At 40.3% G+C, this 26,303-nt stretch overlaps 2 protein-coding genes across 8 annotated transcripts in view; one reads left to right on the top strand and one right to left on the bottom strand.

Annotated features, from left to right (window-relative positions):
• Nucleotides 1-26,303, bottom strand: part of si:dkey-246g23.2 (solute carrier family 66 member 2) — a 271,509-nt gene that overhangs the window by 145,910 nt on the left and 99,296 nt on the right. The window lies entirely within an intron of this gene.
• Nucleotides 4,008-26,303, top strand: part of als2b (alsin Rho guanine nucleotide exchange factor ALS2 b) — a 24,970-nt gene continuing 2,674 nt past the window's right edge. The window contains exons 1-33 of one of the 7 annotated variants that reach the window (XR_004948114.1): nucleotides 4,008-4,218; nucleotides 4,521-4,579; nucleotides 4,763-4,908; nucleotides 4,973-5,877; nucleotides 6,190-6,532; nucleotides 8,491-8,665; nucleotides 8,732-8,828; nucleotides 10,130-10,207; nucleotides 10,282-10,503; nucleotides 10,595-10,766; nucleotides 10,836-11,025; nucleotides 11,087-11,152; nucleotides 11,220-11,382; nucleotides 12,984-13,115; nucleotides 13,189-13,317; nucleotides 13,404-13,427; nucleotides 15,465-15,535; nucleotides 15,641-15,707; nucleotides 17,615-17,784; nucleotides 17,862-17,927; nucleotides 17,999-18,097; nucleotides 18,169-18,333; nucleotides 18,401-18,512; nucleotides 19,529-19,606; nucleotides 19,677-19,810; nucleotides 20,449-20,631; nucleotides 20,706-20,823; nucleotides 21,678-21,835; nucleotides 22,843-22,959; nucleotides 23,040-23,216; nucleotides 23,295-23,346; nucleotides 24,580-24,664; nucleotides 24,730-24,879. Coding sequence is in view for 6 of the 7 variants with exons in the window: in XM_024281667.2 (XP_024137435.1) it covers nucleotides 4,560-4,579; nucleotides 4,763-4,908; nucleotides 4,973-5,877; nucleotides 6,190-6,532; nucleotides 8,491-8,665; nucleotides 8,732-8,828; nucleotides 10,130-10,207; nucleotides 10,282-10,503; nucleotides 10,595-10,766; nucleotides 10,836-11,025; nucleotides 11,087-11,152; nucleotides 11,220-11,382; nucleotides 12,984-13,115; nucleotides 13,189-13,317; nucleotides 13,404-13,427; nucleotides 15,465-15,535; nucleotides 15,641-15,707; nucleotides 17,615-17,784; nucleotides 17,862-17,927; nucleotides 17,999-18,097; nucleotides 18,169-18,333; nucleotides 18,401-18,512; nucleotides 19,529-19,606; nucleotides 19,677-19,810; nucleotides 20,449-20,631; nucleotides 20,706-20,823; nucleotides 21,678-21,835; nucleotides 22,843-22,959; nucleotides 23,040-23,216; nucleotides 23,295-23,346; nucleotides 24,603-24,664; nucleotides 24,730-24,879 (4,841 nt within the window). In the remaining variant the exon portion in view is untranslated. The remainder of the gene's footprint in view (nucleotides 4,219-4,520; nucleotides 4,580-4,762; nucleotides 4,909-4,972; nucleotides 5,878-6,189; nucleotides 6,533-8,490; nucleotides 8,666-8,731; nucleotides 8,829-10,129; nucleotides 10,208-10,281; nucleotides 10,504-10,594; nucleotides 10,767-10,835; nucleotides 11,026-11,086; nucleotides 11,153-11,219; nucleotides 11,383-12,983; nucleotides 13,116-13,188; nucleotides 13,318-13,403; nucleotides 13,428-15,464; nucleotides 15,536-15,640; nucleotides 15,708-17,614; nucleotides 17,785-17,861; nucleotides 17,928-17,998; nucleotides 18,098-18,168; nucleotides 18,334-18,400; nucleotides 18,513-19,528; nucleotides 19,607-19,676; nucleotides 19,811-20,448; nucleotides 20,632-20,705; nucleotides 20,824-21,677; nucleotides 21,836-22,842; nucleotides 22,960-23,039; nucleotides 23,217-23,294; nucleotides 23,347-24,579; nucleotides 24,665-24,729; nucleotides 24,880-26,303) is intronic. The other 6 variants (XM_036212544.1, XM_036212541.1, XM_024281667.2 and 3 more) reach the window with 6 other exon arrangements.

Below are 26,303 nucleotides of genomic sequence, written 5' to 3'. Positions count from 1 at the left end.
TCTCAATCATTGCGTATCATATGCACGCAAAAACCGTGTTTGGCGTATATTATACACGGTATTTCAGAGTGCAAAGTCGTGGAATATGAACGCATTTTACTGAGAGTGTGTTGGCTTTTTGGCTTGATGAATGTCTGGACTTGGATCAGTCTGATAAAGGCCGGGTTTTATTAATTTACAGAAAAATCCAAAATGTATCAGCTCCATCACTAAGTCATCTAAAGGTCAAATGGGAACAGGAACTCGGTGAAAAGTTAACTGATAAAACTTGGCAAACGGCAATTACAAGGATTCATTCATCGTCTTCATGTATTAGACATGGTCTACTACAGTTTAAGGTGTTGCACAGGTTGCATCTACTGTATCTCCATGTAAACTAGCAAAACTGTATCCGTCTGCTGACCCTTCCTGCTTTAGGTGTCGCCTCATCCCAGCCAGTCTGAGTCACATGTTCTGGATGTGTCCCCGGCTAAAAGATTTTTGGAAAAAAATATTTAAAACCATGTCTTCTGTTTGTAAAAAGAATATTGGGCAAAGTCCTGTTACTACTCTAGTTGGGGTCGTCCCTTTGGATATTTCTGTGACATCCTATCAAAGCAATGCTGTAGCTTTCATTGCATCGGTTAGAAGATCTTGATATTTTTTAACTGGAGGAAAGCTGCCCCTACATCATTTAAAGAATGGGTGGAAGAAGTCATCCCATTTGAAGCTTGAACATTTGAGACATACAATCAATGAATCTATTGAAACTATTACACAACATGGCAGCCTTTTGTTCTCTACTTTAAATCTGCATTAAGGTTGCAACCCATCTACTGAAATCAACTTTATTATTAGAAAAACATTTTTCTCTACTAATAATTTGAATTTTTCTCAATATATCATGGGTCTTTGCTCTATTGCATAAAGGTTGACTGTGATTTACTCATTGGACTCACCTGAAGTAAGTGCCTACTATATTTATGTCTTTCTAATCTATATTTCTATTTCATTTATACTGCGTCCTCTCCTTTGGTGTTTACGTCTCTGTATTCTGTTTATGTTGATAAATCTTGAGAAATCAATAAAAAGATCTTTAATAACAGCCCCACCCACAACTCATAATCATAACAATAATCATATTCTAACCCTTTAAGTCTCAAAATGTCTGCCTGGATTTTTTTTTTATTATTTTGACTTTGAAAGTTTCACATAATGTCCTGTAAATGAATGTTTTTGTCAGTATTTCACAATTTACTCCATGTCGCAAGAGTGGGATAACAACTGTAAAATAAAAATAGCACACAATTAAAATGGGATTTAAAGAGTTTTAGTGGGAAAATCAGTGCAATTGAACACGAACATGTTTTGTATGCTAAAAAATTAATTTGACATGTATAAAGTGACTTACACCAAAACGTCTGTATCTTCGTCTTTTGAAGTGCTACATTTACTGCATTCAGACGGTCCTATATATCTTTTATTTTGAAAGGAAGTCATATAAAGTTATAAACTAATTTCTATTTAGAAAAAGCTGCTTCCTCTCCTTCGACAGGCAGAAAATGGAATGATGGATTAACAGGTTATTATTTACATTTATCACAACAGCATAAATGCACTAAGCGTTTTATTTTTCTAAAGGCTGACCAAAGACTATGTAACCACGTTGCTTCTGGTAGCTATAGGTTGACGCCATGTATGATGGGTGAACGGGATAGTGACTGGGTGGCGACTCCCGCTTCTTTGACGGACCCCGGGTGGTGACGGAATGGTATCCATAGGGCGGCTGGCCAGTGTAGGGGGCTCATCGCTCCAGCTCCATGGTAAATGTCAGACCCCATGGAGCTGGAGCCCATGTCCAGCTTCACTCAACAGTAACCAGAACAGTCTCTGGCAACCCTGCAACCTCAACAGGTTAAGAAAATGGATGTTAGTTCAGGACAAAAATCTTCACATCAAGCGGCCACATTGAATGTTTATTTCTACCCTTTGATCTAGTCTCTGAAAATGTCACCTGTCCAAAGCTGAGCCCCTGATTGGTTGACATTCCCATTCTCACACTGATGGCAGCTCCACTGGCACCAATTTACAACCACTAAGAGCGATGTGGGGTTCAGTGCCTTGCCCAAGGGACACTTCGTCACATGGGCTGGCAAGGCAGGAACTGATCCTGCAATCTTCCGATTGGAGTTCCAGCGCTGCACCAAAGTTTGTCTGAAATCCCAAAAGTTCCTAAACCATCGTTTGGATCTATTGAAGGATTTAATGGTTAGAAACGTGTAGACGGGAGTTGTGCTGCAGCCGATCTCTGACTGACTGTTCACAACGACAAATATGTTTGAAACAGTTTTATATTTATATAGAATAATGTAATCTATAATGCTGGTGAGGCGTCCGTTATAAGAAATGAATGGACAGCAGGAGGAATCAACCTTCTCTTTATTTCTGATAATGTGCACTACATAGGACGTTTAAATAATCTTCGATGTATTGTAGCAATGAGTGGACTTTTTCATTCGTGGTTTTATGCGTTGTATAACAGCTTCTCGTTGTTTACTTTTATAGTGCATATTAATGGACATTTATTATTACTATCCATTTTATGATGACAGGTGAGGCACTTCCTCACCTTTCTCCCCATGACCACTCCTCCTTGTTTGTGACTAAAGGAGCTTTTCCATTGGCCGGAAAAAGATGTCGTTGATGCTGTGTGTTCTATTTTTTTAGGCTCTCCCCATGCCAGATCATCTTTGGGCCGTGCGCAACCCTGACAATTCAAGGAGGAAGTTTTACAGACTGGTTCCCAACTAAGACATGAAAGCATTCATGAATGCAGGTCTTCAGATCAGGATAAGGAAACCAGAATCCTCCATCTACTCATGACTTTTAGGGCATTTAGGGAAATTAGTATTTTTTGTGAGTTAAATCCTTGTGAAATAAGGACATGGCTGTTTAAATCCTGCAGGTTGAGATTATTATATCCCCCTTTTTAAATGAGGTTGATGGATTAGTGCTGATTAATAAATAATTACAGCTTTTTCTATTTATCACGCCACCGTGCACACCATCCTAAAATAAACTTTACTGATGAATCCTCTATATCTGAGTGGACAGTAATGAAAGCCCTACTTTCTAATCTGTATTACTGTCAACTGAGGGCGTTATTTTTCTGTTTTCTTTATATGAAATTATTGCTGTCACTTTCTAATTTTTGATGTTTATAATATTTTTTGTTTTTCTTTTACCTTCTCTATTTCCATCCAGATTCTCCTGGACACCAGAAATAATAGAGAATTCATAACAAGAGCTATCACTCTGTTTTTTTTATTTTTTATTTGTGCTTTCATTGGGAAATTAGAGAGAATACTGATAATAAAAATATATATATATAATTAACAGGTGTCCTTTAGCTGTTCCCCACCCCGCAACCTCTATATTATTAAAAGAATACCATATTGCTGTGTACATTATGTTTCATATATCACTACTACACAATGTATTACAATCTGTGATGCCTTTCTTGTTCAAAATAAGATTTTCTGTTTACTTTAATATTTTTTAATGTTATTTATTAATAAAGACACAATAAAATACATCCATCCATCCATCCATCGTCTTGACCGCTGCGTCCCTTTCGGGGTCGCGGGGGTGCCGGAGCCTATCCCGGCTACTGAAGGGCGAAGGCGGGGTACACCCTGGACAGGTCGCCAGTCTGTCGCAGGGCCATAAAATACATATGATTACAATTATTTATTTTATAATTATTATTTATATTATATATATTGTATAATTCTGTTACAACATTATGAAAAAGTCAACTCAGTTTTTATGCAATTTTTGGAAGAAAAAAAAAAGAAAAAGCATTCACCTGAACTTATATATATATATACATGTATAAGACAGCTCAATTATATCAAAATTGAAAAACTAATTTTGACTTAATAAAAACACTCTTTCGTTTGTACCGGACCGACCTGTTCTTGTTTACATGTACTGTCTCTTTAAGACACGCCCACTCTCGTTTATATTTTTCCTGCTCGGAGCCGCCGCGCGCGTGCATAGACGATCTTTGGCGTCAGCGGCGCCTACTGTGTGTCAACAACTGAACCGGCGGCGTTTGGCTTCTAACCACCGGTACCGGCGGGTCCCGGGGCCGCTGCCGAACACAGAACCGTCAGGACGAGCAGCCGCTCGCTCAGAGGAGGATTCTCCACCGTTTCCCCGGAAGTGACTCGCGCGGTTTGTGTGTTTAGCTTGTTTTGGTTTAAGATAGGGCTAATTTTGATTAGCCGCTGTTAGCTAGTGAGATTAAGGAGAGGACAGATGGAGACACCTGACAGGGTCCGCGCGCTGCACTGTTCATCACTGTTACGTCATTATAGGTTAAAAGTACTTCACATGATGCTTAAATATTGTTGTTTGTTTAAAAATGAAGTGCAAATGCTTTTATTGTGATGTTTTATTCTGAAAGAACTCCCATATTTCCTTGTAAACCTGCAGGTTTAGTGACTTCTTGTGCTTTTTTACTCTTTGATGTTCAGGAGCGAACATGCAGCGGAAGAATTGACCCCCCTCCGCTGATGGAGACCCAGAGGAAGAGGTAGGTCCAGCAGAACCCTCCCCATGCCTGAGGGGTCTCAGCTGCTCCTCTCAGGCTGATCTTCATGTGACTTCCTTAGGATGGAGCTGGGCCCCTCCCCGACTCACCAGCCTCTCTAATCGGATCATTTGCTGCAGTTTAGCCCCCCCACGGTGATTAAATGGAGTGTTGTGATTGTTTCAGCTCTGGGGAGGACGGCGGCGGGGAACGGGGCCTCCTCCACGCTTGGAGGGGCTACTCTTGCAGCGTGACCCCGGAGAGGTTGCTGCTCCCTCGACCGATCCTCCAGGTGGCCCTGGGGGCCCGGCACGCCGTCCTGCTAGTGGAAGGTAAGGTTATCCGTCATGGGGAGTTTTTTTTATAGGGAAGTGTCTGATTGGTGTTTGTGCTCAGGTGGGCAGGTGTACAGCGTGGGGGCGTTGCCATGGAAACAGAAAGCCTCTGAAACGACAGACCCCACCCTGGAGGGTGCGCTCAGCGGGCAGCGGGTGCTCACTGTGGCGGCCGGCAGCTTCCACTGCGGGGCGGTGACGGAGGACGGCGGCGTCCACATGTGGGGGGACAACGGCGCCGGGCAGTGCGGGCTGTCGGGGCTCAGCAGCGTCCCCAACCCCACGCCGGTGGCCCTGATGGAGCCGGAGTGCGGCTCGGCTCAGGTGGTGTCGGTGCTGGAGCTGGCCTGCGGGGAGCGCCACACTCTGGCGCTGTCTCTGCAGCGGGAGGTGTGGGCGTGGGGCGGCGGGTGTCAGCTCGGCCTCAACGGCGCCGCCGCCTCGTCGGTGTGGAGGCCGCGGAAGGTGGAGCAGTTGGCGGGGAGGCGCGTGCTGCAGGTGGCCTGCGGGGCGTCGCACAGCCTGGCTCTGGTGCGCTGCCTCGGCCCCGGGGACGCCCAGCGCCCCCCAGTGGACAAGTGCAGCCACTGCAACCAGCTGCTGTACACCATGACGGACAAGGAGGACCACGTCATCATCTCTGACGGACACTGCTGTCCGCTCGGCGTGGAGCCCACCGAGGACGACCCGCCCGCTCCTGCCCTCAAAGCATCGCCGTCCGAGCCCGTGCTCCCGTCCCACCTCTCCTCCACCTCTGAGCCTCCTGGCGTAACCTCCTCTGACTCCGCCCACACTCAGGACTCTGGCTCATTAGCAAACGGAGGGGAGGAGCTTTCCTCGGCGGTGTCCCGGGCCAAGAGTTCCCCGTATCCTGATGAACGGGCCGTGAAGGAGTATCTGAGGAGGCTGTCGGACAACACGCAGGCAGACGCCAAGACTGCCGCCGGGGGGCGCCACGCTCTGCTGGTAACAGACACCAAACTTTTTGTTCTTTAAGGACACAACAAACGTTAGATTTTTTTTTTTTTTGTTTGTTAAAATTCAAAATTGACTTTTTATCCTCCTTTGTTGCTATGACAACCCCCACAGTTAGTTATCTAAGTATGCTAGCATTTCTAACTAGCCACAAGTTAAAAAATAAAAAACAAAAACTGAGGAGTTGGCACATAACATAACATATCTTTAACTTATTTAACATATCTTTAACATATGTTTGTTTTTGCGTAAAAACATTGATATTTGTCTCGATCATCTTCCCTGTTTTTCTCTCTCCTGCAGCCGTCAGCAGGTCTGGCGTCCTCCACCCTCAACAACTTGGCCTCCTGCGCGTCCGCCGTGGGCGAGCGGGTGGCCTCCACGTACGAGGCCCTGTCCTTCAAAAAGATGATGAACTTCTACCTGCCGTCCAGGCCTCCCAGTTCGGAGGGCGCGGCCGAAGTGGGCGACCTCACCGCCGAGCGCGTCCGCCTGGAGGACTCGGTGCAGACCAAGAAGAGCTGCAGCACGGGGGACATCCACGAGGAGGAGGCGGAGGGCCTGCGGCGCCGCCTGTCGCTGCCGGGGCTCCTGTCACAGGGTAGATACGCTGTTCAGCTCTTATCCTCCTCCTATGGGCTGCAGCGTGAGTACACCGCAGGAGCGCGGCGCGCGCTGAGCGCTACACGCTTCCTGTGCTTCAGTTCTGTTCTGAGCTGCATGAGGATGAACAAAATCACCTTTTCTGGGCTGAAATCTGCACCTTTGTCTTTGTGTGTCTTTGATTCATAAGAGAAAATCATAAAAATTGACTAATTACATCTAAATTTCTGCTTTTTTAAGTTTTTTAGGGAATTTGTACTTTATTTCAGATGTAGGAGAGCTGAGTTTTAACTTCCAATCAAACTTTGAGGAGAACATCCGACATTCTGAGTCAGAATCAGTTTTCAGGTTAAAGTTCACCTTCTCTGACATAAAATGTATTTACTTTAGTGTCCTAATCGATACACAAACATGTTAGACATCCACAGTCAAACCTTCAGAACGCTTCAAAACTTCCTGAAAATGTAGCTTTCGCTTTTGTTTGTACATTTTTAGCAAATCTGGTGGATTTGTGAGTTTTCAGAAGTTAGTTCAGTATGAAGATGAAATGGACTCGCCTCAATTTGTGTGTGCAAGTAATTCTTGATTTATAACTCACACAATACATTTTGTGCGTAAGTACAAATTCAGAAAAATACAAAATACAATTTACTTGTCTACAAATTAAAATTACAACAGCTTGAAACTAATTACCCATAAATAAACTTTAAAAATTACGCACAAATCACTTGTTATGCACACAAAACCCATTTATGCACAAATCTGATGTGAGACTCTTCATGTCTCCAATTAACAAAAGGGAATGTCTGTATAAGAAAGCAAGAAAATATTTCAGATAATATTCAAAGTTCAAAACGGTTGATAACAAAACTCTGATGTCCCACCATTCATGAAGCAATTAAACGCAAATCTCTTGAAAGGAGTCAAACATCAGATCTATGTGTAAATGTGGTTTTGTAACAAGTGTGTAACAATTGTGCGTTATTTTTAAAGATTTACGTGTGTAATAGTTTCAAGCTGTTGTCATTTTAATTTGTGCATATGTAAAGTGTACTTTTTAGAATTATGTACGCACAAATACAAAGTTACGCACAAATCAAGATTTACACACGCACAAATCCAAAGTTATCTATTTTCTCTCTATATTTTAGGCCTTTAAATCTAGATGTGACGCTGGCAACACCTAAATAACACACTATCTTTGCCTGACCTGAACTCTTCAACAAACCTAAACGAGCTGATGCCAATATAGGAAAAGTGGGTTAAACTCATTAGCACCATTGGATTAATTGTTTACGTTAACCCTAGGAGTCACATTTAATAGCTTTCATTTCCTATTCACTTTTTGTTTTTTCCTTTTTTTGTGCTTTTAATTGCCTTTTCCCAAAATGAATGAAAAAGTCAGATTAACTTTAAAAGCCCAGAACAAACTTGATCTTAGGTTCTTCAAGGTTAAAATGTATCTTTAGGTCAATAAATCTCAGTTTATATGCACTTCTTTGCTTTTTCTGCAGATCTAAATAAAATCAGACGATGTATATAAAATGTAGGTGAATTTTTTATGGGAGTTATATGGAATAGACTTTGCACAAATGTTCACGTTTTGAACCAAAAGCAAGAAGATTTTTGCCCAATAAATTGTTTATCATAAGAAAAATTCAAGATATCATTTTTTTGTTCTGTTAATGGAACTTTTAAGAATTGTTTTATTATTTAAATAAGAATCGTGGATATTATTTTTGCTGGTTTGACTCAGAAGTTAGAATCATGTCAGAGTCTGCAGCTGATGTTTTCAGAGCCTCATCAAATTGCATGTTTGAGTCTTTACTGCATGTTGCTGCTACAGTGGTGACACATTTGTTCTTTTACCTTCAAACAATCCCAGCATTTCTTTCACACATTCCACCCGTTTGTGGTTTGAATCATTTTCTCTGCACCTATTAAATTTAATTACATTTATTGAGGAATTTTGAGTCTAAAATCGACTCTTTCGTGTCCCAGTGTCGCCACGGCTGCTGAGGAGAGCCGCCCACTCCAGGATGCGAGCCGTGGCCCTCACCCCTCTGGGAGGAGCGGTTCCCGAGACCAAGGAGCTGCTGCCCTCCCTGCAGACGGAGGTGTGGAGCTGGGGCCGCGGCGAGCACGGCCAGCTGGGACACGGAGACTGCTCGGACCAGTAGGGCGTCGTCTGCGTACATTCAGAGGCCTGTGTGGACGCGGTCTGAACATTCTGTGTTTGCAGGCCGCAGCCGCTCTGCATCAAGAGTCTGAACAACAAGGAGGTGGTGCGGGTGGTGGCCGGCGCCCAGCATTCACTCGCCCTGACGGCTCAGTGTCAGGTCAGCCGACGTGTCGCATAATCGTGCAAAAAAACACTTAAAATTGTTTTAGTTTGGAGAAACGTAACAACTAATCCCTAATTTATCCAAACAACTCCCTCATGTTGATCAATAATTCTAAGTTTGTTTATTTTCTGAGCAAATTGTGTTTCAGAAACTCTCTTTTTTTGGTTATAGTAAATGATTGGTGAGCTTTAGCTAATTGAATCATCAATATACTGATGCTCCAGTACAACAAAGGTTGCATGTAAAATTACCTAATAAATAGCAAACAGCATAAAAATATTAAATAAAATGCATTGTTATGCTAAAAATACAGGAATATTTTATGCTAATAGACCTAAATTAAAATGTATCCACTAAATTAGCTAAACAAGTAAAAAAAAATAACATTACATGCGGCCAAGATGAATTTCCATCAGTTTTTGTCCTTGGAAGGAAGTAAATATGTGAGAAAAACATCAGACAAAAAAAAGAAGAGGAGCTAAATTATGTTTAAAAAATCTGGAAACCTAAAGCTAGATGCTAAATAAGCTGCTAATGCTAAATCAAGCACTATGTTCTTTACTAGCTAGAAAGATACCAGGCTGTAAATATAGTAAATATGTGCAAATACCATCAACCAAAAAAAATAAATAGAAGAGATGAATAATGTTTTTAAAAAGTCTGAAAACAATGCTAGATGCTAAAAAGCTGCTAATGCTAAATCAAGCACTACGTTCTTTATGCGTTAGAAAGATACCAGACTGTCAATAAAGTAAATATGAATAAAATCAACCATTAAAAGAAAAAACATAGAAGAAAAAATCTGAAAACATGATGCTAGATGCTAAAAAGCTGCTAATGCTAAATCAAGCACCAGTTCTTTACTAGCTAGAAAGATACCAGGCTGTACAGGACTTCTACTACATCCTACATTTAAATAAAAAAGTTGATAATGTTTCATTGCTAAAATCGCTTAAAAAATGCTTAAGTTTTAAAAAGCTAATGTTTATGCTAATAATATTTTTATGCTAATTGCAAAATATGTCAAACTTTTATATCAGATGGTTACTTATTGGGGATGCTAAAACATATGAAAGTTTACTGAAAAAGCTAATTTTGTCAAACAGCAAAAAATATCCACCTGAATGATGCTAGCCTTCAAGTGCTAAATGCTATGCTAGCTTAAAATAGCAAGAGAGCTAAATAAAATAAAATAAGCAGAACTGCCTCTACCATGTGACTTTATCAGTTAGGTATTTTTCAAAAAGAGTTTTGTAAAGTTTTGTGGATGTCTAATACGTGTTTTCATAATGTAGGTGTTCTCGTGGGGCAGGAACAACTGTGGTCAGCTCGGTCACATGGAGACGCCCAGCACCGTCCCCCGCCTCGCCAAGGTCAGCAACCCGAGCCCCCACAGGTGAAGTCCGCCCTTCCTGACCCTGCTTGTCGTTTCTGCCGTCTCGCCCAGATGTCTGAAGGGATCCGGGTGTGGGACGCCAGCGCTGGAGAACGCCACTCCCTGCTGTTGGCGGACGGCGACTGCATCCAGCCCATCATTTACTACAGCGGCCAGCAGGTGAAGGACGGCGAGGAGGACGAGGAGGAGGGCGTGGCTCAGGAGGGTGAAGGAGACGAGCGACAGGCGGGAGGATACACCCAGCAGCCCGTCCTGCTGCCTTTCTGCATGAATGTAAAATTCACGTTCTTAAGTCTACGCTGCAAAAAAAAAATTAAAAGTTAGGATAACGGACTTATTTTGTTTACCGGTTTTTGTATTCCAGCTGGGATATGTCAGCAGCGTGTCGGCCGGTGGGGGGAGGTGCATGGCGCTGTCGGACAGGAACATGATGGGCCTCATCGCTAGCTTCCACGAGCTAGCCTCCACGGAGAGGAAGTTCTACGGCAAGCTGTATAATATAAAGACGCAGGTCATCCGCCCCCTGCTGGAGCTGGGTAGGAACTGCATTCACTCATTCTTTCTCCTCTCCTTTTCCCTCCTCGACTTTACTTCCTTTTCTCCAGAGTCCCTGAGCTCGGCTCTGGGTCAGGCTTCCCTTGGCGTCCTGCAGACTTTGGCGGGTCAGTTTGGTCATCTGTGTCACCTGACCGGACAGCACAGCGCCAGCCTGACCTCCAACCTGCGGCGCTGCCGCGGCCTCCAGGGCCTCCTCATCCTGGAGCACCACGACATCTTCCTGGACTCCTACAGCGAGTATGTTTGCACACGTCCATCCGGATGTTGTGCATTTTTTCACGCCGCTGTTTTCCTGCAGTTACTGCAGCGCCGTGGGGAACTTCCAGGTGATGGGAGGCTTCCAGTCTCTGGCCAAACCGCTGCTGTGAGTACAGAAACTCTTGGCACTCTGGAGGAGGAGCAGAACCTTCACGATGGATCTTCTTTTGAAGGGACGTCTTTGGGAAAAGTCCAGAGCTGCTGCAGAGGCTGTCGGAGTGCAGCGAGGAGAACACCACCGCACCGGACCTCATGGTGGCGCTCTTTTATCTCCCTTTGCGCCACGTCCAGGAGTACGGGCGGCTCCTGCTCAAGTTAGCCACCTGCTACGAAGCGGTACGGTGATCAGACACAGACACTGGTAACCATTAAGGGTTCTTTTTATGGCCCGCAGCAGTCATGGATGGTATCCACATAAAGACACTACATGGTTTGAACAACCTTCCAATTTTAATCGTTTCTTCTTTCTTAGAAAATAGGTGCAGAGACATTTGAGCAAAAAGATTAGCGCTGCTAGCAACACTAGCAAAGTTAGCATCTTTAGCAGTGAGTTTTCGTACTAAAAATGCTAACTTTGCTAATGTCAGCATCTTTAGCAGTGGTGAATTGATCATGCTGAAGGCAATGCTTGCACTTTTAGCAGCATTAGCATAGTTAGCAGCTTTAGCAGTGGGTCTTTCTACTGAAAATGCTAACTTTGAGAATGTCAGCATCTTTAGCAGTGGGGAATTGATCATGCCGAAAGCAATAATTACACGTTTAGTAGCATTAGCATAGTTAGCAACTTTAGCAGTGTGTTTTACTACTGAAAATGCTAACTATGCTAATGTTAGCTGCATCTGAAGTGTGTTTTCTAAGATAAATAATAATGTGCTTAACTTTTAGCAGCATTAGCCGGGGTAGCATCATTAGCAGTGCGTTTCTGTGAGATAGCTAATACTGAACGCAATGCTAACTCTGTTAGCCATATTGGCATAGTTAGCATCATTATTGCTCTTAGTAATGTTTTTCTGTGATAGTTGATGCTCAACATAATGCTAGCACTTTTAGTAGCATTGCTGATGTTAACATAATTAGCATTCATGACTATTTGGTTTTCTGACATTGATGATGATGCTAACTGTAATACTAATACTTTAGAGATAATCGATACTGAACGAAATCCTAGTAATGTTAGCCACATTAGCCTAGTTAACATTTTTAGCATCGTTTTCCAGGGATAGGATGTTCAACATAATGCTAGCTCTCTTGGGAGCATTAGCATACTTAGCAATGTTAGCATAATTGTCATATTTTACAATGTGGTTTCTGACATCTAAACACAATACTAGCACTTTAACTGGAGATAGTTGATGATAAACACAATACTAGCACTTTAATTAGCATTAGCGTTAGCATTAAAGTTAGCATCATTTGCATCTTTATCAATGTGTTTTTCTGAGATGGTTCATGATGCTGCACACAACGCTACCACTTTTGTACCATTAGCATAGTTAGCAAAGCATGAATAGTAATGCTTTTCTCGTAGATAGTTGAAGATGCTAAATGCAATGCTAGCAGCATTAGCCACATTTGCATAATTAGTATAGCAATGTGTTTTTCTAAGATTTTTGGATTATGCTGAACACAATGTTAGCACTTTTAGGAACATTTGCACAGTTAGCATAATTAGCATCTTCAGCTATGTGTTCGTCTGGAATAGCTGATGATGCTAAATAGAATGCTAGCATTGTTAGCCATGTTAATTTGACTTAGCATAATTAGCATTGTTCAGGTTAGTAGATGTTTGGCAGTGAGGGAAGTGAATCAGCTCTTCAGACTTTAAGGTGGGTAGAAAGGGGGCTGTATGAGGGCAGGAAGGGCGAGTAACGGCTGCGGTCCGTCCCACCGGACTCCCGGCTCTAAATGTTCCTACTGTTGTTGGTTTGTTCCTCCAGAACTCGGAGGACTACAAGAAGCTGCAGGACAGCTGGTCCAAGTTTGAAGCTTTGAGCCTCCAGCTGAAGAGGAGGAGGAAGGAGGCGGAGTTCACCTTCCACTTCTGGAAGAGCTTTCCCGGGAAAATGACGGTAACCTTCCCGCTAGCGTGTTTTTGGGCGTCCCGTCGCCGCGGCGTCTCACCGGATGTTTTCTGGCGGTCAGGACTCGCTGCGGAAGCCCCAGCGGCGGCTGATCTGCGAGAGCAGCAACAAGGCGCTGACGCTGCAAAACGCCGGCCGCTTCTCCGTCAACTGGTTCATCCTTTTCAACGACGCCCTGGTCCACGCGCAGGTCAGCCCCGACTGCCGCCGCTCCTCTTCTCTCACTTTTCCACCTGCTGTGTCTGAATGTCTGTGTGCTTTCCTCCGTGCTGTCAGGGCGTGGCGCCTCATAAAAACCTCGTGAGTATGAAACTACGAGCAGCCGCCCAAACCAAACTCCTCCTCGTCTTCCTCCTCCTCGTCTTCCTCTCTGTGTGACTGAATAGCTCGCCATCCTGTCCACTTATTTCAAGTCGTTTATGTTTTTGTCCTACCACTAAAACAGAGTTGTCATTTAATGGGTCCACCACTAGAGGCAGTGTTGAGTGTAGATTACATTTCTTCCTTTTATAGAGTAAAACTCTAAACACAAATTGGGTATTTTTCTATATCATTTTTTTTACTCTTCAAATTTAAAATGTATTTTTTTTATTAAAAATACAACTTATGGTAATATTACTTATTTTGCTAAAATGTCTGTTGATTTTATTTACAGTAATTTTCCATGGAATGTTTTTAATTTATCCAAAGTTATGAATATTTTGATTTACTTTTATGTTTTTCTAAATTCACAATTTTTCCCTTTTTATGTTAGTTTTTCTGTTTTTAAAGCAATTTTTCTTCATTTTTTTCTTTTTTATGAAATTTGTCTTTTATTTTAGTTTCATATCTTCTTTTTGACTAAATGTTCCACCTTAAATAGATATAGATGATCTTAGAAATCCATTTTTCTAATCACCCTTTAATTTGTTTTATAAAATACAGTTATGCTTCTAAATTTTTGCAGTTTTATCTTTTATTTTTAAATATTAATTTTAGTAAATTGTAAAAAAAATCCCAAAATTAGTTGGTTTTTTTTGGAAAAATATGTTTTTTAATTATGACTTAACAATATATTTTTTAGCATATTTATCAATGTATACAATTCCTTAAATGTTTAAGTTAAGTTTTGCTTCTTTTAAAAATAGTTATTTAATTATTTAATTATAACAAAAAAGAAGTTAGTTTTTAATTAAAACAATCACACAATCGAGATTTTTATTTTGAAAATATTTACACTGTTGAAAATTTTTGTTTGAATTTATACAAAAATATTTGTAGCATATTTTTTTGCAAAAACTTTTTTTTTCTGGAGCTTTCTAGTGTTTTTTTCCCTAGTGTAATCACAGACTAAACCTCAAACGGTCTCCGTTCACCGTCTTTGTCGTTCGGTCAGTTTTGTTCTCACTCATGGAGTTTTATTTTTTTATTTATTTTTTTAAGAGTTTTGGGTGGTCCTTACTGTCCCCCACCCCCACCCAGCTTGTGTCTCCGTCCTGTTTTTTTTAATTAATTTTTTTAATTTTGATCCACACCTGTCCTATCGGCGTTCACAGTGTTGTACTGATTTTGTGTCGGTTGTATTTGCTTGTTTGTGGTTTTGAAAACTAAAATTCAGTTAATTTTGTTCTCTATGTTTTACAGTTTAAAATATCTGCATCAGTTCAGACTAAATCACATAAAAAATAAAGTAGGATGTGACCTTACAAAATAAAAGCATGTAGAGATATAAATACAACTAATGTTTAGCATTGAGGATTGCACTGTATTTTAAAGAGAAAATATGTTTTAAACATTTTTGACCCGAATTTACCTGAAAAACTTTCATTTGGCCTACAGGATATGATGAAAACCTGTAATCTTAGCAAACATGGACAATAATAATAAAACAGAAAACAATTATGACATCATTTCCATTTCTTTGCGACGGTTTTATTTAAATAAAAGTTGTCATAGCTTAAGTAATACCCCAAATGACTCGTGTCTATATAGGAGGCAGACATTAATAAGAGCTCCATCCGATTGGTCAACGGCATAAAGGGGTTCATCTGATTGGTTAAATTTATTCGTTAAACACTTCAATCTGAATCAGATTGTTTTAATGCGTGTAAGCATTAATGCTGGTTATTTACGTCCTATTTTCCGATACCTGTAGTGTACAGGCTGATGAATTTGGGATTTATTGTGGAGGCCGACTTTTTACGTTCTTCATTCTCATGTTTTTGATTATGTTATGGTTGATACCCTGGTGGTTAGTACTGTTTACCCCCACCAGTCAGGAGGTTGGAATCTCATTTTAGATTGATTGTACCCAAAAGTGCTTTTTTTTGTTTTAACTGTACCTTTGCTCTTCTCCAGTTCTCCACTCATCACATCTTCCCTTTAGCAACGCTGTGGGTGGAGCCAATCCCAGAGGACGACTCCAGCCTGTACGTTTGTTCAGTGTCAAGTGTTTTTGAGTCTGTGTAACGAGTGAATAAGTCTTTTTTAAAGCTTATTTAACTTTTGACCGGTTCTTCTGTTCCTGTTTGAAGACACGGGTTAAAGGTGATCACACCTGAAGAGACGTTCACACTACTGGCGTCGTCTCCTTCAGAAAAGGTGAGTCTTTCTCATGTACCGTAGTATACCGGAGTATAAGTCGCAGGAGCTGAAAAGGTCTAATTGAGAAGAAGAAAACCATATTTAAGTTGCTCTGGAGTAAAAGTCACACTTTTATATTTGCTGTAACAAAAAATGAAAACAAGAATAATAAACAAGACATGGGAAAAATATTAAAATTTAAGAGTAAAACATTAATATTCTCCTCCATGTTTGTTTTGAACGACACTTTTTCTTCTGGCACTGTCAGAAGAAAATACAGCACACTCTAGTGGTTGTTAGTGGAAACAACCACTAGAGGGAAACCCGAATATATGAATCTATTTACCGTATTTTTCGGACTATAAGTCGCACCGGAGTATAAGTCGTAGGGGCCAAAAAAGGCATAATGAAGAAGAAAAAAACCATACATAAGTCGCACTGGAGTATAAGTCGCATTTTTTTCAAGTAATTTATTTTACAAACTGGTTGAAAAAAACGATATTACATCATCCTGGAAGGTAAGTTATAACATTCATAAGTGAATAGAAAACAGGCTGAATATGTGTCAACACATATTCACATATTAGCATCATGAAAAAAACTAAAAGGTGTAGCATTTATATAACATAACAGTTTTATTTAACTATAGCCTCAAGAACTCATCAACTTTGTATCTTTACTGTAATTAATTGCACGCAATCTCACTCCATATCACTAAATCCCTTAAATTCTTCGTCCTCTGTGTCACGTCTGAATAACTAAAGTAAATAAAGTAATTGCATAGATCACCATAAGAGGGAACTCTAGACTTACGGTCCATATCTCATCATTAAAAATTCGTATATAAGTCGCACTGGAGTATAAGTCGCAGGGACATTCAATCTATGAAAAAAACCGCGACTTATAGTCCGGAAAATACGGTATGTTAAAAAGAAAAAAAACATGTCACACCCATGGCTAAACTATGAAAAAAACAGTGACTTATACTCTGGAAAATACGGTAATTTGAAAGAAAAACGTGTAAAACCCCATTAGAAAATCAAAACAAAATTTGTTGATTTGAAACCTTTTTAAAATATGTTTTTTTAAGTAAGAATAAGACAATTGCTTTGAAAGAAAACAATTGAGACAGTAAATGTCCTCTATTTAGCTTTAACGTTGACTATTTAGGTTAACAAGACTCATAAAAACCTTCATAAAATCAATATTTTAAAGAGAAGTCAATGTGTGAACATCTACGTCTAAAGATTTTAAAGCTAAGTGACATGTATAAAAAAGCTGAGTTATTGGAAAATAATAAGTTAGCTAACGATTTTATAGCTAAGTGTAATGCCAAAAATAAGGCTAATGTATCTGAAATTACTAAATTAAATAAGAATTCTAACGCTAACTAAAACAATGGTAAGGTTTGCTAAAAATGAAAAAATATCCAGATAAACTAAAGCTAAATTAGGTACTAAAATAAATACAAAACTATTTAATTATTATAACTTAGCTTAAGAAAACAAAATTGTCAAAAAACACTAAACAAAGCAGAAACAACAAATGCTAAAGGCTTAAGTAGTTGGGATCATGTAAATCATGCTGCTGAACTATCTGAAGAATGATTAGGAATGATAATATACAATGAATTTAAACTCTTCAAATGTGCTAAATTTTTTATTTAAAAAAACTAATAATGCCAAAATCTTAATAAAAGCTACATTATTTAAGGTGGCAAAATATTACAAGTGAAAGAATGCAGCTGTACATTGGTAAGAATCTGGAAAAAGTGGCACCTCCAGTGTATACGATATAAATGTTACTACCATTTTACATTTATAAATGTGTAAAACTGATCAAATTAAGCTAATAACTGCAGCACATTTTAAACTGTGAGATATCCTGAACTTTCTTCCTGTTGCTTATCTGATTTGTATTTTCAGTCCAAGTGGTTGCGAGCCATCAACCAGGCTGTGGATCAAGCTCTGAGCGGGACGGAGCAAAAGTCAGAACCGCCCATCTCCAGAACCGCTTCCTACACGTTCTACAAGGAGGGACGGCTGAAGGAGGCGACGTATGAAGGGTGCTGGGTTTCTGGAAAGCCCCATGGCAGGTCTGATGTGGTTGATTAATAAATCCACGTTTTTAGAACTTTCTGCTCTGAGTCCGGTTGTTCTTTCTCTTCCTCAGTGGAGTTCTGAAATGGCCTGATGGGAGAATCTATACCGGGACGTTCAAGAATGGACTGGAAGACGGGTGAGAGAGGAGAATAGTCAGTCGAAAGCTTCGGTCTGTTCTTCTTCTCATTCGTTGGTGTGTTTGTGCAGCTTTGGGGAGTTCTCAGCTCCAAACAAGAGCCTCAACAAGAGCGACTGCTATCAGGGTCACTGGAAAGACGGGAAGATGCACGGCCCGGGGACCTACAGGTGGTACTGTTCAAGTCTTTAACGTTAGCATTAGCATTTTAGCTTGACGGCGCTCCTCGTCTTCTCCACAGGTATGCCAGCGGAGAAGTCTACGATGGATCCTTCCAGGACGGCGTGCGGCACGGGCACGGCATGCTCCGCAGCGGCAAGCTCAACACGTCCTCGCCCAGCGTCTTCATCGGCCAGTGGCTGCAGGACAAGAAGACGGGCTACGGCGTCTTCGACGACATCACGAAGTACGCTCGAGTCAGCCGCTCCGTTTGGAACGGTCAGAAGCTGAAGCTCACTGAGTTTTCTCTGCAGAGGGGAGAAGTTCATGGGCATGTGGCAGGACCACCTGCGTCAGGGCACGGGCGTCGTCGTCACGCAGTTCGGCCTCTACTACGAAGGAGCCTTCAAGGACAACAAAATGGCGGTGAGCGCTTAGAAAGTGGTCATATCTGGGGTTGTGGGAACTTTACAAAAAACTTTACGAAAATTACGAAGAAACTAGAAAGAAATTATAAAAAAATGATGAATATCTTCAAATTAATGGCTTTGAGCTTTCATTGGAGTGTTAAAAATGTGTTTTTTGTAAACAAATTTATAATTTTAAGACATTTGTATTCTAAAAATCAACTTGAGTTTTTGTATTTGTCAAAACTGATCATTTGGTAACATTTTTAAATAAACTTTTTCAATAATTAGACTAAAAAACTTGCAGGGTATTTAATAAAACAATGAGTGTGTTAATGTGAATGCATTTTGGGAGGCTTTGCTCTGATTGGTCATTTTAAATTATAAATAAAGCTCCGCCCACCAATAAAGAAAAGCTATAACCTCTAGTAATTGAGTTTATTATGATGAATAGAAATATTATATTGAAGATTTTTGTAATTTTGTACGTTAAATCAACTTTTACCTATGAATGAATGTTTTTTTTTTTTTTTTTTAATTAGAAACACTATAATCACAATCTTTGTGGTCTGTATTTTTGGTCTATTTGGCTTACCATACATTAGATAAACTTTTAGCTTTTGATAATAATAAAAATAATAATAAGTAGTTCAATATTTTTTTAAGGAAGCACTTTAATTTAGTATTTATTTATTTATGTATTTATCTGTTTATATCTTATTTATTTTAAGTTTAGATTCTAGTGAATAACTACTTTGTTGTTTTTTTAATGGAACCACTATTTGCACATTTTTTTTATTAGTATTTTTAACTAATGTACTTTATGTACAATAAATTAACTTTTAACTTCTAGTTTGTGTTTTTGGTCTATTTGGCTTTCTGTACATTTAACTTTTATCCAATCATAAATGAGTATATTTAAGAATTTTGAAGTTTGTATTTTTGGTTCATTTGGCTTTCCATACATTTTTCTTATATTTTCTTAATTGGTCAGACTGAAGATAACTAAGCTTTGAGTTCTCACTTTCCTTTCAGGGAACTGGCGTCCTGGTGTCAGAAGACGATACGACGTATGAGGGGGACTTTTCTGACGACTGGACCCTCAGTGGGAAGGTAGCTGACTGCTGATGTTGTGGAGAGCAGACGTGGGGTTTGTGGGTTGATGGTTTCCGCTGTCCATCAGGGCGTGCTGACCATGGCGAACGGCGACTACCTGGAGGGCTCCTTCAGTGGCGAATGGGGCTCCGGCCTCAAAGTGACCGGCTCCTACTTCAAACCTCACCTGTTTGACTCCGGCAAAGACAAGACGCGAGCCGTGTAAGCCGGCAGTGCTAGCTTTAGCAGTGTTAGCATTTCAGTGATTTCTTAGCAGAGTTAGCTTTAGCAGTTTTAGCTTTAGAAGTGTTAGCTGAAGCAGTGTTAGCTTTAGAAGTGTTAGCTTGAGCAGTGCTAGTTTTAGCCGTGCTAGCTTAGCAGTGTTAGCTTTATCAGTGCTAGCTTTAACCGTGCAAGCTTAGCAGTGTTAGCTTTAACAGTTCTAGCTTTAGCAGTGTTAGCTTTAGAAGCGTTAGCTCTAGCGGTACTAGCTTTAGCAGTGTTAGCTTTAGAAGGGGTGACCTTAGCAGTGGTAGCTTTAGCAGTGTTAGCTTTAGAAGTGTTAGCTTTAGCGGTACTAGCTTTAGCAGTGTTAGCTTTAGAAGGGGTGACCTTAGCAATGTTAGCTTTAGACGTGTTAGCCTGAGCAGTGCTAGCTTTAGTAGTGTTAGCTTGAGCAGTGTTAGCTTTAGAAGTGTTAGCTTTAGCAGTACTAGCTTTAGCAGTGTTGGCTTTAGAAGGGGTGACCTTAGCGGTGTTAGCTTTAGCAGTGTTAACTTGAGCAGTGTTAGCTTTAGCAGTGCTAGCTTGGGTGAAGCCTCACCGTTTTTGAGCGATGACGTTTGTGTGTAACGTTGCAGGAAGCTGGGTCGGCTGTGCGTCAGCGCGGAGGAGAAGTGGCAGGCCGTCTTCCAGGAGTGTTGGAGTCAGCTGGGCTGTGAGGCGCCGGGACGAGGAGAGCTCCTGAAGGCCTGGGAGAACATCGCCGTGGCCCTCACCAGCCACCGCCAACACATCCAGGACAGGTACGCTTCAAGTGTTCGGTAAGACAAACCGCTGAGACATCTCCTGTAGTCAGACAAATGAAACCAGATTATTAGACTTTGTTTTTTATCAGTCCAGGGTTGATGTCTCTGAGTCACAGCAAAACCCTGGAGGGTCTGGAGGTTGTCCCGCATCATGAAGGGCCCATCACCGTGGAGAGATACGACGACATCCGCACCTACCTCCTCAACGTGAGTCCACCCGTACGGAGAGTCGGGAAGGTCAAATTAAGATAAAACATGTCAATCTATTATCCAAGAGTAATCAATAAAAATAAAAATAAACTGTTCTAAACAGCACAAATATATTTACTGTCCTTTATGCACTATAAAGCAAGCTTAAGTTTTTTCTAAAATGTTTTGTAATCTGGAGCTGCAAATATGGATGTATTTATATGGTTGGATGTTATTGTGAATATGCTAATGAGGCTATAAATGTAGTGTGTCGGACTGTGTCACTCACAAGGTTCGTAGTTGGCATAGAAACAGAAATGTTCGTTTTAGTGAATTTTTTTTTTACATGTTACCAACAGAATAAGCTAACGCCTCTAATGCAGCTAGCATGTAGCGCTGTTGGACTGTGTATTTTTTACGCTTTACTAATGAGGTTTGGAGTTAGCATAAACGGTAACATTTGTTTTATTTATAGTATATATATATATATTTTTTTTTTTACAAGTTGCAGGTATTGTAAGTATGCTAACGGTTCTACTGTGGCTAACATGTAGCGGTGTTATACTGTTTTTTTTTTTTTAATTTTGTGTTCCTAAGAAGGTTTGTAGTTAGCCTCCTCAAAGTAACACATATTTTACCAGCATATGTCTAAAAGCTACTCTACATTCATATATTATCGGAAGATTTGTTGTTTTTCCGAAGTTCATGCTTACGTTCCGAGTCCGACGGTCATTTTTCCGATCATTCCAACACCACATGAACGCAGCATTTCTCTAAATTTGAGTTTTTTTCCGGAAGTGCGGAAAATATCTAAAGCACAAACCTGATCTTTAAAATGGGACTATGTGATCGATTTTTTTTCTTTGTCCCAGGCGTGCGACACCCCCCTACACCCCCTGGGCCAGCTGGTGGAGACCCTGGTGGCCGTCTACCGGATGACCTACGTGGGCGTCGGCGCAAACCGGCGACTCCTGCCGCTGGCCGTCACCGAGATCAAGTCCTACCTCAGTCGCATCTTCCAGATCGTCCGGTAGATTCTGTTTTCACTCTTTTTATTTCTCTTCATTTCATTATTTAAGCCGTTAGTGTAACGAGTACCTCTAAACCCGGATATCTGTGATCTGTATGGGATCAAATCAAGATCTGCTTAAAGCGAACGAAAAAACAGATGACATTTTTGAAATTTAAAGAATACATATCGAAAACTTGAAGGAATTATGGAAAATTGGAAAAAATAAAATTGAACATTTGAAAAAATAATAAAGATTTAAAACAAAAATTTTGAAAATGTAAAAAAATTTTAATTTTAAACTTTAATTAAAAAAAATAAAAACTGTTACCAATTTTAAAAAGTTTATTTATGCTTTCAACTTTTCCTTTTTTCATTTTTCATTCTTTGTTTTCAGTTTTTAATTTTAGATTTTTTAGTTTTTGATTCTGAGCTGATCCTAATTTACTTTTTGTATGGGGATGAGGCTTTGAGCTAATCAATTGGGAAAGTACAAATACATTTTTATTAATTTATTTATTTTTAATTTTCATGTTTTTAGGTTTTCAATATGATATAGGCCAATATTAAATAATTTTTTTTTTCAAATTTTTAATAAGTCCTTTAAGTTTTCAGTATGTATTTTTGAGTTTGAAACTGCTTTTTAATTTTAAAAATTACCATCTGTTTTTTGGTTCACTTTAGGCTGATTCTGTTTTTTCCCCTTAAATCTGTTTCTGAAAATGTACTTACAAATATTTGTTATCCAAAAATGCTGATTCACTATAGAATTATCGCTCAAAAATTCAAAATATTGTTGGTTTATAAGTATGTAAACTAAACAAACCGAATGCAATACTGTCAATAGAAGTAAAAACAAATTCAAAGGTTCTGATTTTCAAAGTAAAGCTATCACGTTTTTTTGTAGAATAAAATGACTGAAGTTTAGATTAATTAAACAAGTTCTGAAAAAAAAATATTTTGATTTAAATTTAGTTGAATAAAATTAAGAAAAGGATTTTCACAGCTGAGTTTTGAATGTCTTGCAGGTTTCTGTTCCCAGACGTGCCAGAAGAGGGCGCCCTCATACCAGATTCAGCCTCCAGCTTCCAGATGAAAAAGGAGCCGAGTGCTGCTGACGCCCCGCTGGAGTCGCCCCGGCCCGGGTACGGACCGAGCTCCGCCCCCTGCTGGTTCCGCCGCTCCCCCTCTCAGGTGTTTTAACCTCCCCGTGTTCGGTCTCCAGCCTGGTGGCGAGCAGCTGGGCTCTGCTGCTGCCCGTCCTGCTGCCTCGCCTCTACCCGCCGCTCTTCACGCTCTACGCTCTGGAGAAGGAGAAGGAGGACGACCTGTACTGGGAGTGCGTCCTCCGGCTCAACAAGCAGCCCGACCTCGCCCTGCTGGCCTTCCTCGGGGTCCAGCAGTGGGTCACTCGCCTGAATACGGGTCACTTTCGAGTGTTTGGGGGGAGACACGGCTGTAACCTCTGATGTCGTTTCAGGAAATTCTGGCCCATCTCAACTTCCGTACCCGAGGCAGGAGACAAACAGCTGGTTGGTTTCACATTCTGGTCAAATGTTAAAACTTTAGCCAAACATTCAACTTTGATGTTTCTAAAGAAAAAAACAGAAAATCCTCAAAAAGTTCATCTTTCTCACAAAAAACAGTCAAGCTTCCATTTTGTAGAATTGGATTGAACTGATGTGATTTTCTTAGATTCTACATGTTATGTTTTTGTTATTGAAAACCTCTAAAAGCAGGTTTGAAAACTAGATACAAACAAGTTTCTCTGTTGGAGAAGACCGAACAGAAACGTTGACCTTTCTGTTAATATGGTCTCGTAGTGAAGGCTTCAATGTTCATTCAAACACAAAATGAATAAAATTCACTCGAATGAGGAGAGGAGAAAGTTTCCTCTAAAAAACGCCGATTCTCTCCTTTTCTTCTGGAGATCTTTCATCCCTCTCCCCCTTTCTTTTTACTTCTTTCCTCTTTCACATCTTCTCTTTCCCGTCGCTTCTTTGCTTTTCCCTTTCTATTTCACTTACGTTTTGCTGCTTTAATTTTTAACACTTCCTGTTTTTACTTCTTTTTACCTGGTTCTGTTTTCACTTTTACTTGCTTTTAAATTCAATTCTCCCTATTTATTTCCTTTTTTGATTCAGTTTTGACCTCTTTGTTTTCTTTTCCCTTTTCCCTTTGACTTTCTTTTTCTTCTTTTTTTTCCCTTCCTTTTATTTTCTTGTAATTTCTCTTTTTTATATGGCTTAATACCATTTTAGTGCCTTTCTGTTTTCCTTTCCTTTTTACTTCCTTGTGAATGCATATTTCCATTTTTACATCAGTTTGATTACATTTATTTCATTCTTACTTCTTTCTATTTTACTTAATTTAGCTTTCTTTTGTAAATTATTTTTATTCGTTTTCCTTTTAATTACATTTTTACTCTTTTTCTTTTTAATGTCTGTTTTTTGTTTTCGCTTACATTTTTATTCTTTGCTCTTTAACTTTATTGTTCTTCCTTTTCTCCTTTCACTTCTTAGCAAATTCCGTTTTCCTATTTTTCCTTTTTTCTATTTTTATTTTTTCTTCCTTAAATAATTAAGTATTCCTGTTTTTCAAATTTGCTCTGAATAATCTAAATCTGTTTTTTTATAAATAAAACTTTATCTAATAATTTAAATACCTAATAGTTTCTATTGACTGTTTTCTCAAAGGAAGGCACTATTTAGAAACAGAATGTGAGTTTCCTGTTGACTTGTTTTGCATTACTAAAGTGACGTTTGTGTGTCTCTGGTTTGTGCTGCAGGTCGTCTCCAGCACCAAAGACTCCTGCTTTGCCTCTGCGGTGGAAACGCTGCAGCAGATCAGGTACCATCATTTATTCATTTAAAAAAAGAGATTGTACCGCTTGTCTTACTTTGTTGTTTCCGCAGCACGACGTTCACCCCCACAGACAAGCTGCAGGTGATCCAGCTGACCTTCGAGGAGATCACTCAGGTGGTCCAGTCGCTGCTGCAGCAGGACTTCCTGTGGTCCATGGACGAGCTCTTCCCCGTCTTTCTCTACGTGGTTCTGCGAGCTCGGTCAGTGCAGAACGCGCTAACAGATGTTGAGATAGAAAGAGATTCCCAGCATTCCCTCTTCGGATTTCTATCAAAACAAAAGTTTTGATGTTTGGTGGAAAATCAGTGATATTTGAGATGTTTAGACCTCAACATTTAAGCTTGTTTATCCCCTCGATAGTAAACATCAAAACACACGAACCACTGAACTCAAAGCCTCATCTCAGTTTGCTAAACTTTAAAATAAAATCTTGAAGTTAAAAAAAAAGTTTAGAAGAGTTCTTCCACAACTTTTAAGATCCAAGTTTCTTCACATAGGCAATAATTCATTTAGATTATAACTGAAAATGTCTCCTGTTGTTGTTCATCTGAAGCCTTAAGCCGCATTCACACCAGACGCCATTCACACGTCAAACATGCATCAGGCGCTTCTCTTTCACCAAACCTAAAATAAACTGCTTGGCGTCGCCCTAAAATGGGAGGAGCAACCGCAGAAGTTGTTCTGGAATTCATTCATTGACTGTTGAGGAAAAATGAGTCAACGTAAAATGAAAAATCGAACTCTGCTTGGCTCAGTGGGTCTGTTTATTCATGAATAAAGTCAGAGAAATCTTCCAGCGTAACCAGTCAGATTTTGTTGAAGAAAGCCCCCGATTCTCTATTTCCTCCAACCTTTATACCCGAGTGTGTGTGGCTAAAGCACACACACACCGCCTTAACAATCCATCTTTGGCAATCCTACCAGAGGAATCTTCGTCAACAACAGTCGATCCAACACCACATCTGGTTTTCCTTCTTATCTTTCCTGGAAACCTTTGTCAGACCATTTGTTTTAGACACTTTTCTGGACGCTGGAATTGAGAAATGTCACGGCGACCTAGTACCTCTTCCAACTCAAAGTCTGAAACATTAGCTCATATTCCTTGGACTAAATGCTTGAAAACATCATTAATTCTGAAGTTCACTTTGGGGTTATAGCTTGCATGTTCCGTTAGGACCCCAGGCAGAGATGGAACAGCTATTTTTCCTACATAATCACATCATGGAAAACATGGATGATGTTGAGCGAGTATCTTAGATTTAAATATCTGGGTTCACCAGGTCATTCAGGGACGCTGGCAGTTCGGTGAGTTTCACCATTTACTGCAGGAGCTGCGTCTGAATGACGGCTGTTTGAAACTTCACTTCCGTTTGTCTGTGGCTCAGTTTGAGCTTTAACCTCAGAGGGTTAAAGCTTTGCACATGCGCATAAGTGTAGGTCGGACAGAATGATTTATAGAACACCCCCGCTAGCTCTGCCGGCCCCTGCTAACGGCATTTGCTAACTTTGTCGGACCCTGGATGGTAGCGTTCGATTACTCTGGCAGCTCCTGGTGGCGGTGTTTGCTAGCTCTGCCGGATCCTGGGCTACAATGCTAGCTAGCTACGCCGTCCCTTGGGTCGTG

Source organism: Oryzias melastigma, linkage group LG6 (assembly GCF_002922805.2).
Source record: "Oryzias melastigma strain HK-1 linkage group LG6, ASM292280v2, whole genome shotgun sequence".
Classification (NCBI taxonomy): domain Eukaryota; kingdom Metazoa; phylum Chordata; class Actinopteri; order Beloniformes; family Adrianichthyidae; genus Oryzias; species Oryzias melastigma.
This window is presented reverse-complemented; position numbering and strand designations above follow the sequence as displayed.